The sequence below is a fragment of the Tachyglossus aculeatus genome, chromosome 5 (genome assembly GCF_015852505.1).
Source record: "Tachyglossus aculeatus isolate mTacAcu1 chromosome 5, mTacAcu1.pri, whole genome shotgun sequence".
Lineage (NCBI taxonomy): Eukaryota > Metazoa > Chordata > Mammalia > Monotremata > Tachyglossidae > Tachyglossus > Tachyglossus aculeatus.
This window is the reverse complement of record NC_052070.1, coordinates 18,552,453-18,566,140: the sequence shown is the minus strand read 5'-3', so window position 1 is coordinate 18,566,140 and position 13,688 is coordinate 18,552,453. Positions and strand designations below refer to the sequence as shown.

General features: G+C 43.5%; 1 protein-coding gene across 3 annotated transcripts in view; it reads right to left on the bottom strand.

Annotated features, from left to right (window-relative positions):
- Nucleotides 1-13,688, bottom strand: part of ANKRD12 (ankyrin repeat domain 12) — a 129,914-nt gene that overhangs the window by 101,616 nt on the left and 14,610 nt on the right. For all 3 annotated transcript variants that reach the window (XM_038747530.1, XM_038747528.1, XM_038747529.1), the window contains exon 3: nucleotides 3,254-3,401. In XM_038747530.1, the coding sequence (XP_038603458.1) occupies nucleotides 3,254-3,401 (148 nt within the window). The remainder of the gene's footprint in view (nucleotides 1-3,253; nucleotides 3,402-13,688) is intronic.

Below are 13,688 nucleotides of genomic sequence, written 5' to 3'. Positions count from 1 at the left end.
GCTTAAAACTTTGTCAATGATTCAGAAGATGAAGAGGCTATAAGAATTCACAAACGAAGAGAAAAACTGAATTGAGTCATTTACAGAATGAGAAACATGATCCACAAAATATTAAAAAATAAATTTCTCCTTCAAGAAGGAAAAAAAACCATTAAAACACTAATGGAAAAATAACCCCACTGAACCAAATATCCTGGAACTCACTGTTTTTATTTCTCTTGTTGCCACAGGATTTGGAGTAGGGACTGGATACTTTGCTCTGCGACGTGATCACTCAAATGGATTTATATTAACTGCATATCCCTTCTACATATGTGCTTAATACATATATGGTTACTCTATTGAAGGTCAAGTCAACTAAATTTTATTGTACCTCTAAGCAAATGTACTCAGTACTCACCTCCTCAAATATGAAAAAAAAAAAGTAAAAATCATGATCTAGTTATGAACCAAATCTAGTTGGTTGATTTCATGGCCATATTTTCAATGGTAAAAATGAATCTGAACTTCAAAGAAGAAGGAGCTACCTGTAAGTTCTAGTTATTTTCAAAGATTCATGGAAATAAAGGCACACAGAATTAGGACATTTTGTTTACAATTAAAAAAAAACAACTTAAGAAATCAACTTAGCCATCTTCCCAAACACTTTCACTGAACCACTAAAAGTTATTTGTCTTTCCTTGGACATATAAAGCAAATTTAATCATACATTTATTTGTTTCCCTGCAGTAACATTTTATCACATTACACAAAAAATACGGCATTTTCAGAATGGAGATGTATCACACTTTTCCATTTGTTTCAAGCCTCTTAAATGATAGTTCTCACCATTACTAGAGCACAGTTGAGTATTTAATGATAGGTTCGGATGTCAACTGAAATTGAAAACACACAGAGATCTATTTCATTTTCCATGTACTTGCACTGGAGAAAGTTGAATTTCGTCACCGGACGAGGGACTGAGCACAATAACATACATCTGTAAACCCAATATCAGACCCACTTATGGTTACAAAGTCCTCATTCATAGGAGTTACACGATAAAACCTGAGGGATTACACGTTCCTTAATGGATAGTGGGCACAATGATGTAAATGAACTGGATGAAAATTCAGGAAAAGCATTAAAATTTAGTACTAAGCACCAAGTCTGCCTGTCTTTCTTTTCTTTTTTTGTAGACCAAATAGAAGGGAAGGTATCAAAAGGTGAGATGATGAGACAGGGAATGTTTTCAATACCACAGGTGTTAACCTCCTTAGTTTTCCCTTCACCAAACATGCTGTATACTGGCTTGGGAATTTCAACTTTAATATTTCTAGCCTTGGGCAAAGAGAAATCCCCTAAGCTGAGTCCGTGGGAGACTCATCATTAACAATCGTATTTACTGAGCGCTTACTATGTGCAGAGCACTGTACTAAGCGCTTGGGAAGTACAAGTTGGCAACATATAGAGACAGTCCCTACCCAACAGTGGGCTCACAGTCTAAAAGTCTGGATAAGTCTGAAAGAAACCAGTGAGTACTGGAGAACTCTCAACTTCTCTCATAATTAATAAAAATAAATTCAGTTTTCAAATCAGGAAAAGCTAAAAGACTCCTGAAAACCAAGAGGCAGAGGGCTAAAGTGGTAAGTGATGTTAGTGGAGGAATGGATTCACAACAGATAGTGTCCCAGAGGAGAGCAACGATCACCCCAGAGAGAGGAACTATACGTTTTGCCTGGGAAACTGGTATGGCAGATATAATCCCACAGAGGTGAAATTTGCCTCTCAAAGGAAGTTTCTCAAAAATTTACATTTAGATGGCCACTTCCCCTCCACTGAGGTCAAAGCTCCTCCAAAGAGGCTTTTTCCGGTTAAGCCCTCTTTTCCCTGAATCCCTCCCTCCCACCTTCTGCGTCATCTAAGCATTTAGCATTCACCCCACTCAGCCCCACAACACTTTTGCACATATCCCTGCCCTCTCCCTTTCTAATCACTGTAGACGGCACTACCATCCTTCCTGTCTCACAAGCCCGCAACCTTGGTGTCATCCTTGACTCTACTCTCTCGTTCACCCTTCACATCCAATTCGTCACCAAAACCTGCCGGTCTCACCTCCGCAACATTGCCATGATCTGCCCTTTCCTCTCCATCCAAACCGTTACCTTGCTGGTTCAATCCCTCATCCTATCCCGACTGGATTACTGCATCAGCCTCCTCTCTGATCTCCCTTCCTCCTGTCTCTCCCCACTTCAGTCTATACTTCACACCGCTACCCGGATCATCTTTGTGCAGAAACGCTCTGGGCCTGTTACTCCCCTCCTCAAAAATCCTCATTAAATACAATTGAATGAATGAATGAATATCCATAAATGATTTATTTATATTAACCTCTGTCTCCCCCTCTAAACTATGAGCATGTTGTGGGCAGGGAATGTGTCTATCGACTCTCTTGTACTGTATTTTCCCAACTGCCTAGTACACTACAGTAAGCGCTCCATAAATACCACTGATTGACTGATTGATTCCCCCAGGGGGAAGCCATGGCAACGATTTCTGAAAGCTCTTTAGGCCACTAAACAGCTAACCACATGTTCAGGGCAGAAAAAAAATTAACTTTACTGTTTCAAAATGTGCCCAAAATACTGTGGTTCTGACAGGAGCCAATAGCAGGAATAGACCTAATGATGAGTCTGAAGTATCACTTAGAATGGATTATTTCAGAACAGGCAGGATAAGTCTGAAAGAAACCAGTGAGTACTGGAGAACTCTCAACTTCTCTCATAATTAATAAAAATAAATTCAGTTTTCAAATCAGGAAAAGCTAAAAGTCTTCTAAAATTAAAAAGGCATGCAACACCAACTACTAGGTGTTTTCAGATTAATAAAATTAGTCTAATAAAACCTTTTCTAGCCAATAACTGTTCCACAAAAAAATAAAAAGTATCTCATGAAACTAGTCAATCTGCTATGTAACTAATCAAAAGTGATAGATGCAAATAAACACCGATGTGGTATGTGATTATTTAAAACAGGACAGAACTTTTCCAATTAAGTCATTACAAGTATCCACAAAAATGTGGAGAATAAAACACTAGGAAGGAAGGGTGGTTGGGGAAGTCAGAAGATATGAAGGAACTAAAATTCTTCTTATCTCTTTTTAGAGAGTGTCATTGGGTGGATTTACATTGTGTTTGGGGCAAAACACACCACTCAAACACATTAGTCACATTCTATTTTACTAGTAAATGATTAAAGAAAATAAAAATTCTACCTGTGTCTGAATCTCGCTCTTCATTCCTTGATGGACTGATGGTAAAAGGAAGTTTACGCTTCATAGAAGTCTTCTCTTTCATCTCTTTTCCCCCATCGTTCCTATCGACTTTTGGAGTTTTGCTGAAGGATGTAATCTTTTCTTTACTCTGATATGAAAAAAAAGTAAAGCTACACGTTACATACAAAAGAGCTGCATCAATGTCAGCAAATCAATGTGCTGTTACAAGAAAAGAACAATTTTGAAAAGGCCACTTTTAGAAGAACTGGGAAAACAATGGTTCAGAGGGACCCATTAGTTAAATATGGACTAGAATTCATCATGTAATGGAAGCTAATTCAATGAGCTGATATAATAGCTCAGGATTGACCAACTGCAAGACAATCTTCTTGACAGGTGATGATAGGGTCTAGGCACTCTGTTGACAGCCTCTTCAGGCTTTTCTTTTTTTTACCTGTTATCAACTTACTTCTTCCAAATACACAGGTTCCTCAACCTGTAAATACTTCAATTATTCATCAATCTAACTGCTACTCATTCTCTACAACTCAGCCCTCTTGGAAAATGATGTCTACATCACCAAAAAGATGTTACAATGGATGTTTGAACCACTAAATAGATATCCAACAATGTACAAGCAGGCCACCTTCCATGCATTGTTTTGTGCTCTGTCAGCATTCAATAAAGGCCAGAACAATCATGTCAGGAGAAACTGTCTCAGAACAAAGAAGTCTGATATCACAAGTTGAAAATACAAATCACTTGCACATTTCAAATAGTCTGTTCATAAATCAAATTCTGCTTACGCTCCTTTCTCCATTCCAGGTGGGTTTTGTGCCTATTCATTCATTCGATCGTTTTTATTGAGCGCTAACTGTGTGCAGAGCGCTGTACTGAGGGCTTGGGAAGTACAAGTTGGCAACATATAGAGACGGTCCCTACCCAACAGTGGGCTCACAGTCTAGAAGGGGGAGACAGAGAACAAAACAAAACATATTAACAGAATAAAATAAATAGAATAAATATGTACAAATAAAATAGAGTAATAAATACATAAAAACATATATACAGGTGCTGTGGGGAGGAGAAGGAGGTAAGGCGGAGGGGAGGGGGAGGAGGGGGAGAGGAAGGAGGGGGCTCAGTGTGGGAAGGCCTCCTGGAGGAGGTGAGCTCTCAGTAGGGCCTTGAAGGGAGGAAAAGAGTTAGCTTGGCAGATGTGCGGAGGGAGGGCATTCCAGGCCAGGGGGAGGACGTGGGCTGGGGGTCGACAGCGAGACAGGCGAGAACAAGGCACGGTGAGGAGATTAGCGGCCGAGGAGCGGAGGGTGCGGGCTGGGCTGGAGAAGGAGAGAAGGGAGGTGAGGTAGGAGGGGGCGAGGTGATGGACAGCCTTGAAGCCCAGGGTGAGGAGCTATCAGCAGCAAAGTATTTGCTCCCTCATTCTTTATCCCGCTCCTATTCTTTATAAAAGAATTCAATGAAGGCAGACACAAACTTCTATCAGTGGTATTTATTTACCGCTTACTCTGTGCACAGCATTGCTACTAAGCATTTGGGGGAGAACAAAGTGGACATTTACCACTAATACCAACGGTAAGTGGTATAATATTTTATTCCAAGTTCAGTTAGTCACATTCTCAAGTGCTACAGCTTTGTATTTTATTACATTGGTAGCAGAAAATAAATCACATATTGACAGATATGCCAAATGAAGTTAATACAAAATAAGGACTTAATGCCCAATAGAACACAGACCGTTCTTTATATGTTATTCATGTCCAAAGTGCCTGGAAATTTCCCTTGGGGACCGGATTAGAAAAGCTAAAGCAAGAAACTGGTTAAGAAGAGGCACAAAGCTCTTTGCTCCTCTAATGCCAGCCTACTCCCTGTTTGTCTCACTGCCAACCCCTTGCCCACATCCTCTTTCTGGCCTGGTATATCTTCATTCCTTGATGGACTGATGGCAAAAGGAAGTTTACGCTTCATAGAAGTCTTCTCTTTCATCTCTTTTCCCCCATCGTTCCTATCGACTTTTGGAGTTTTGCTGGTATATCCCCTTCATATCCAACAGACCACTCTCTCCAACTTCAAAACCCTACTAAAAAGCACACCTCCTCCAAAAGGCCTTCCATCATTTCCCCTATTCATTCATTCAATCGTATTTACTGAGCGCTTACTGTGTGCAGAGCACTGTACTAGGTGCTTCGGAAGTACAAATTGGCAACGTATAGAGATGGTCCCTACCCAACAACGGGCTCACAGTCTAGAAGGGGGAGACAGACAACAAAACAAAACATGTAGACAGGTGTCAAGTCGTCACAACAAATAGAATTAAAGCTAAATGCACACTATGCACACCTATTCACTTGGATCTATTCCCCTAGAGCACTTAATAGTCTGTCAATCAACAGTATTTTTACATAGTAAGCGCTCAATAAACGTAAATGATCGAGTGAGTGCTTTCTGTGCGCAGAGCCCTGTACTAAGTGCTTGGGAGAGTAATCCAACAAACTTGGTAGACATGTTCCCTACCCATAAAGAAAACTACAGCAATTTTCCATGCCCATTTCCCTTATCTGTAATTTATTTGAATGTCTTCCTCCCCCTCAAAACTGTAAGCTCCTTTTGGACAGAGATTACGTCTACCCACTCTACTGTACTGTACTCCCTCAAGCGTCTAGTACAACGTTTGGCACACAGAAAACACTCAGTAAATACCACTGAGTGATTTAATAATAACGTGAAAAACTTTTCTGAATTAATTTATGAAGAGATAGAAGGACCAAGAAATATGTCATTTCTAATGGTCCGGGAGGAAAGATAGTAACGGGTGACTCTGAGAGGACAAAGACCTTTTTCCCTCATTGCCTTATTTTAGAAACAATTTCACTGTGATTTCTTAAGGTGAATGTAAGTATGGAAAGCCAAATTGGAAAAGAGAGGAAACGGTTTACAACTACTTTGAAAAGCTGGATATTTCAAATGAAAAAGATCAAATGGCGTATTATCCAACAATATAATAAATCAATCAGTGGTATTTATTGATCGCTCACTGTGTACAGAGCACTGTACTAAGTGCTTGGGAATGTGCAATACAAGACAATTGCTAGACTGGTCGCAGCCCACGCCTACAGGGGGAGAAAGGCATTAATATAAGTGCTGTGGGGCTGAAAGTGGGGTGAATATTAAGTGTTTAAAGGGTACAGACACAAGTGCTTAGGCAACATAACAAGGGAGAGGGAGGAGCAGAAATGAGATTGTACTTCCCAAGCGCTTAGTACAGTGCTCTGCACACAGTAAGTGCTCAATAAATACGATTGAATGAATGAAATGAGGCCTTAGTCGGGGAAGGTCTGGAGGAGGCTTTGAAGGAAGGGAGAGTGGTGTTCCATTGTAAATGAAGGGGGAGAGAGAGTTATCATCATCAATCGTATTTATTTAGCGCTGTGTGCAGAGCACTGTACTAAGTGCTTGGGAAGTACAAGTTGGCAACATATAGAGACAGTCCCTACCCAACAGTGGGCTCACAGTCTACAAGAGTTCAAAGCAGAGGGAGGACATGGGCAAGGGGTTTGCAGTGAGACATTATGTGACTGAGTTACAGTGAATGGCCACGTCATCCCCCGGGCCTGGAATGCCCTCCCTCTGCCCCTCTGCCAAGCTAGCTCTCTTCCTCCCTTCAAGGCCCTGCTGAGAGCTCACCTCCTCCAGGAGGCCTTCCCTGACTGAGCCCCTTCCTTCCTCTCCCCCCCCATCCCCCCATCTTACCTCCTTCCCTTCCCCACTGCACCTATATATATGTATATATGTTTGTACATATTTATCACTCTATTTATTTATTTTACTCGTACATATCTACTCCATTTATTTTATTTTGTTAGTATGTTTGGTTTTGTTCTCTGTCTCCCCCTTTTAGGCTGTGAGCCCACTGTTGGGTAGGGACTGTCTCTATATGTTGCCAATTTGTACTTGAGCACATGGTAAGCGCTCAATAAATACGACTGATGATGATGATGAATGGGTTGGCATTGGAGGAGCAGAGCATGGGGGTTGGTTTGAAATAAGAAACCAGAAAGATAAGATAGGAGGGAGTGAGCTGACAGTGCTATAAAGCCACCGACCCCTGGCCGACATCCCACCTCTGGTCTGGCATGCCCTCCCTCCTCAAATTCGCCATACCATTACTCTCCCCAACCTTCAAAGCCTTACTGAAGGCACCTCTCCTCCAACAGGCCTTCCCACGCTAAGCCCTACTTTTCCTCATCTCTCACTCCCTTCTTTACAATCAGAGCTAGCCATTCCTCAGCTTTGCTTGACTATCTGAAATGCTACTAGAGAAGTGGTTCTCAGAAAATTCTGCAAGAACTGAGAAGAAAAGTTGTGGCACTCCCAGCAGGAGCATGCAACCTAGCTTTACAAATGGCATAGGCCCAAGGTAGCATTATAGAAAGCTCCAGAGGAAACAGAGAATTATAGACGTATACACCAGGTTAAACTGGTAGAACCTATAATAAATTATGGGATCCTTATGGGATCCCCCTCTCCTCCCCCTTGTCCCTCTCTCAATCCCCCCCATCTTACCTCCTTCCCTTCCCCATACCACCTGTATATATGTATATATGTCTGTACATATTTATTACTCTATTTATTTATTTATTTTACTTGTACACATCTATTCTATTTATTTTATTTTGTTAGTATGTTTGGTTTTGTTCTCTGACTCCCCCTTTTAGACTGGTAGCCCACTGTTGGGTAGGGACTGTTTCTATATGTTGCCAAGCGCTTAGTCAGGAAGCGCTCAATAAATACGATTGACTGATTGATAGATAAAACAATACGCTGTCAATAAAGGGAAATCATGCACCATTGATCTGCTGGCCAGGGCAGCAGTCAATCATATGGTTAACAGGGAACTGGTGAACACTTAATGATTAAATACTATTAATTGTATTTATTGAGAACTGACAATGTGCAAAGCACTGTGCAAAGCAAGTGTTAACAGGGAACTGGTGAACACAATGATTAAATACTATTAATTGTATTTATTGAGAACTGACAATGTGCAAAGCACTGTGAGCCCACTGTTGGGCAGGGACTGTCTCTATATGTTGCCAGTTTGTACTTCCCAAGCGCTTAGTACAGTGCTCTGCACACAGTAAGCGCTCAATAAATACGATTGATGACTGATGATGTTACTAAGCACTTGGGAGAGTACAATATAACATCAAACACATTCCCTAACCACAATGGGCTCACATTACATCTGAATGAAGTTGTTGACAGTATTCCACACCAAAGACATTTTTGAAAAAAAAAAAGAGTTATTTTGGGTTTGGAGGGAATGTTCTGTTTCTGGAGTCCCCTTTGAATCCACAGGGAAAAAGAGGTATTTCTCGGGGTTAACGACTGTTGGGGCCCTCCTTGGAGAAGCAGCGTGGCTCAGTGGAAAGAGCCCCGGCTTGGGAGTCAGAGATCATGGGTTCTAATTCCGGCTCTGCCACTTATCGGCTGCGTGACTTTGGGCAAGTCACTTAAGTTCTCTGTGCCCACTGTGAGCCCACTGTTGGGTAGGGACTGCCTCTACATGTTGCCAATTTGTACTTCCCAAGCGCTTAGTACAGTGCTCTGCACACAGTAAGCGCTCAATAAATACGATTGGTGATGATGATGTGCCTCAGTTCCCTCATCTGTAAAATGGGGATTAAGACTGTGAGCCCCACATGGGACAACCTGATCACCTTGTATCCCCCCAGTGCTTAGAACAGTGCTTTGCACATAGTGAGCGCTTACATTATTATTATTATTATTATTATTAAGTCACGGAGATGCACTCTGCAACAATCAGACTCCTCACTCCTCCTTTGTTCTGACTCCGACCTATGATTTTGAAAGCAAGGGTGGCACGGCTCAGTTTGGCGTCATGGTATGGAATTCCCCCTCCCAAAGCCCACCCCAAAGCTAGAAGGCATACACGACAGGAGGTGAACTTTTTCCATGGCGAGAGGCCACTGAGTTACACCTGAGTTACAGGGAACGAGGGACTCCGGATCCCCCTGACCCCCGGAGAGGGAAGGGAGGGGATTACTCTATTTATTTATTTATTTATTTATTTTACTTGTACATATCTATTCTATTGATTTTATTTTGTCAGTATGTTTGGTTTTGTTCTCTTGTCTCCCCCTTTTAGACTGTGAGCCCACTGTTGGGTAGGGACTGTCTCTATATGTTGCCAATTTGTACTTCCCAAGCGCTTAGTACAGTGCTCTGCACATAGTAAGCGCTCAATAAATACAATTGATGATGATGATGACAGGAGGTGAACTTTTTCCAAGGCGAGAGGCCACTGAGTTACACCCCCAACCATACACGTGCGCGCATGCGCGCACACACCCACACACCACGCAATGTTACCAGGAAATATAAAACTAAACACAAGATAGGAAACCAAGCTAAGAGGCTAAACAGCTTCTTTTCTGGTTGGACAAGTCTAAGTGGTGGAATTTCTAGGGACTGTTGATAGGAACAAAACAATCTGAGTGCAAAGTGAAATTTCCTGATTTACAGATAATATTCACAGCCTCACTCAGGTGATGAAATGCCTGGCTGTTTAGTTTAAATGAAAATAATAATAATAATAATAATGATAAAGACAATAGAATGAGAAGCAGCGTGGCTCAGTGGAAAGGGCCCGGACTTTGGAGTCGGAGGTCATGGGTTCAAATCCCGGCTCCGCCACTTGGCAGCTGGGTGACTTTGGGCAGGTCACTTCACTTCTCTGGGCCTCAGTTACCTCATCTGTAAAATGGGGATTAAGTCTGTGAGCCCCACGTGGGACAACTTGATTACCTTGTATCTACCCCAGCGCTCAGAACAGTGCTTTGCACATAGTAAGCGATTAATAAATGTCATTATTATTATTATTATTATTTTACTATGCACTAAACATTGTACTTAGATAAAAGATAGTCAGGTTGGACACAGTCCCTTGTCTCACTTGGGACTCAGTCTCAAGGAATGGGAGAACAGATATTTAATCCCCATTTTACAGACGAGGAAATCGAGGCCCAGAGAAGGGAAGTGACTTGCCCAAGGTCATACAGCAGGAAAAGTGGTGACGCTGGGATTAGAACTCAAGTCCTCTGACTCCCAAGCCCGGGCTCTTTCCACTGAGCCACCCTGCTTCTCACCTATTGCTAATATCCTTTAGTGTCTGTCTCTCCGCTAGGCAGTAAATTCTTTGGGGAGGAATCACGGTTGCTAATTTACTGTATTTTCCCAAGTACTTAGTATAGTGTTCTGCACACAGTAGGTAATCAATAAGTACCACTGATTGACTGACAGAGTATGACTGTGTAGCCTTGAAGGACTAAGGTTGAGGTTGTTCAGTCAGACCAAGACTGAAGTCTTAAAAGTCATGATGGGTGTGGAGTGGAATAACATGGTATCCTTAATAACAATAATAATGATAATGATGGTATTTGTTAAGCGCTTATTATGTGCAAAGCACTATTCTAAGCACTGGGGAGGTTACAAGGTGATCAGGTTGTCCCACGGGGGACTCACAGTTTTAATCCCCATTTTCCAGATGAGGTAACTGAGGCTCAGAGAAGTTAAGTGACTGTCCAAAGTCACACAGCTGACAGTTGGCAGAGCTGGGATTTGAACCCACGACCTCTGACTCCAAAGTCCGGGCTCTTTCCACTGAGCCACGCTGTCCTGGGTCTAAGGCGCAGCCACTGAAGCTTGAAGGTGGCAGGTTCAAGACAAACTAAAGGAAGGAATTTTCCACATAATAGAAGATAAGGTATAGGTAACTTTCCAGACTTTAGATAAATTCAGGGACAAATGGTCCGAAATGGGATTTTGAGAAGGGAAGTGTTTAAATGGTGGAAGATGCATCCCCAAACATGAGGAGAGATGCCCAGAACTGTAATTCTCACTCTTCTTCGTTCGTTCAATCGTATTTATTGAGTGCTTACTGTGTGCAGACCTCTGTACTAAGTACTCGGGAGAGTACAATACAACAATAAACAATCACATTCCCTGCCCACAATGAGTTTACAATCTGGGGAGGAGCTGGGAGGGAAGGGAACAGACATCAATACAAATAAAATGACAGATATGTGGGGCTGGGAGGGGGGGAGAGCAAAGGGAGCAAGTCAAGGCAAGGCAGAAGGGAGTGGGAGATCAGGAAAAGTGGGGCTTAATCTGGGAAGGCCTCTTGGAGGAGGAGTGACTTCAATACGGCTTTTGAAGGAAAGGGGCAGGGAGAGTCACTGTTTGTCGGATCTGAGGGGGGGGAGGACGTTCCAGGCCAGAGGCAGGACGTGGACACGGGGTCGGCCATGAGACGGGCAAGATCGAGGCACAGTGAAAAGGTCAGCACCAATCAATCAATCAATCGTATTTATTGAGCGCTTACTGTGTGCAGAGCACTGTACTAAGCGCTTGAGAAGTACAAGTTGGCAACATATAGAGACAGTCCCTACCCAACAGTGGGCTCACAGTCTAAAGGACTGTGGCACCAGAGCACCACAGTGTGCAGGCTGGGTTATAAAAGGAGAAAAGTGAGGTGAGGTAGGAGGGGGCAAAGTGGTGGAGTGTTTTAAAGCCAGTGGTGAGGAGTTTTTCTCTGATGCAGAGGTGGATCAATCAATCAATCAATCGCATTTATTGAGCGCTTACTATGTGCAGAGCATTGTACTAAGCGCTTGGGAAGTACAAATTGGCAACACATAGAGACAGTCGCTACCCAACAGTGGGCTCACAGTCTAGAAGGTGGATGGGCAACCACTAGAGTTTTCTGAGGAGTGACGTTACACATCCTGAATGTTTTTGTAGAAAAATGATCTGGGCAGCAGAGTGAACTATGGACTAGAGTGGGGAGAGACAGGAAGCTGGGAGGTCAGCAAGGAGGCTGATGCAATAATCCAGGTGGGATAGGATGAGCGACTGCATTACATTGGTAGCAGTTTGGATGGAGAGGAAAGGGAGGATTTTAGTGATATCTAGTGATAAGTGGTACCAACAGGATTTGGTGGCGGCCTGAATATGTGGGTTGGATGACAGAGAAAGGTCAAGGGTAATGCCGGTCTCAGATCCGCAACATTGCCAAGATCCGCCCTTTCCTCTCCATCCAAACTGCTACCCTGCTCATTCAAGCTCTCATCCTATCCCGTCTGGACTACTGCACCAGCCTTCTCTCTGATCTCCCATCCTTGTGTCTCTCTCCACTTCAATCCATACTTCATGCTGCTGCCCGGATCATCTTTGTCCAGAAAAGCTCTGGGCATATCACTCCCCTCCTCAAAAATCTCCAGTGGCTACCAATCAATCTACGCACCAGGCAGAAACTCCTCACCCTGGGCTTCAAGGCTGTCCAGCCCCTCGCCCCCTCCTACCTCACCTCCTTTCTCTCCTTCTCCAGCCCAGCCCACACCCTCCGCTCCTCCGCCGCTAATCTCCTCACTGTACCTCGTTCTCGCCTGTCCCGCCGTCGACCCCCGGCCCACGTCATCCCCCGGGCCTGGAATGCCCTCCTTCCCTCTGCCCCTCCGCCAAGCTAGCTCTCTTCCTCCCTTCAAGGCCCTGCTGAGAGCTCACCTCCTCCAGGAGGCCTTCCCAGACTGAGCCCCTTCCCTCCTCTCCCCCTCGTCCCCCCTCCATCCCCCCATCTTACCTCCTTCCCTTCCCCACAGCACCTGTATATATGTATATATGGTTGTACATATTTATTACTCTATTTATTTATTTATTTATTTATTTTACTTGTACATTTCTATCCTATTTATTTTGTTGGTATGTTTGGTTCTGTTCTCTGTCTCCCCCTTTTAGACTGTGAGCCCACTGTTGGGTAGGGACTGTCTCTATGTGTTGCCAATTTGTACTTCCCAAGCGCTTAGTACAGTGCTCTGCACATAGTAAGCGCTCAATAAATACGATTGATTGATTGATTGATTGATTAATGCCAAGGTTACGGGCTTGTGAGACAGAAAGGATGGCGGTGCCGTCTACAGTGATGGGAAGCTCAGGGGGAGGACAGGGTTTGGGTGGGAATATAAGGAGCTCTGTTTTGGACATGTTAAGTTTGAGGTCACGGGAGGACATCCAAGTAGAGATGTCTTGAAGGCAGGAGGGGATGCGAGACTGGAGAGAGGGAGAGAGATCAGGGTAGGAGATGTAGATTTGGGCTTCATCCGTATTGAGGTGGTAGCTGAAGCCATGAGAGCGAATGAGTTCTCCGAAGGAGTGGGGGTAGATTAAAAATCTCCAGTGGCTACCAATCAATCTGCGCATCAGGTAGAAACTCCTCACCCTGGGCTTCAAGGCTGTCCATCACCTCGCCCTCTCCTACCTCACCTCCCTTCTCTCCTTCTCCAGCCCAGCCCGCACCCTCCGCTCCTCCGCTGCTAATCTCCTCACCGTACCTCGTTCT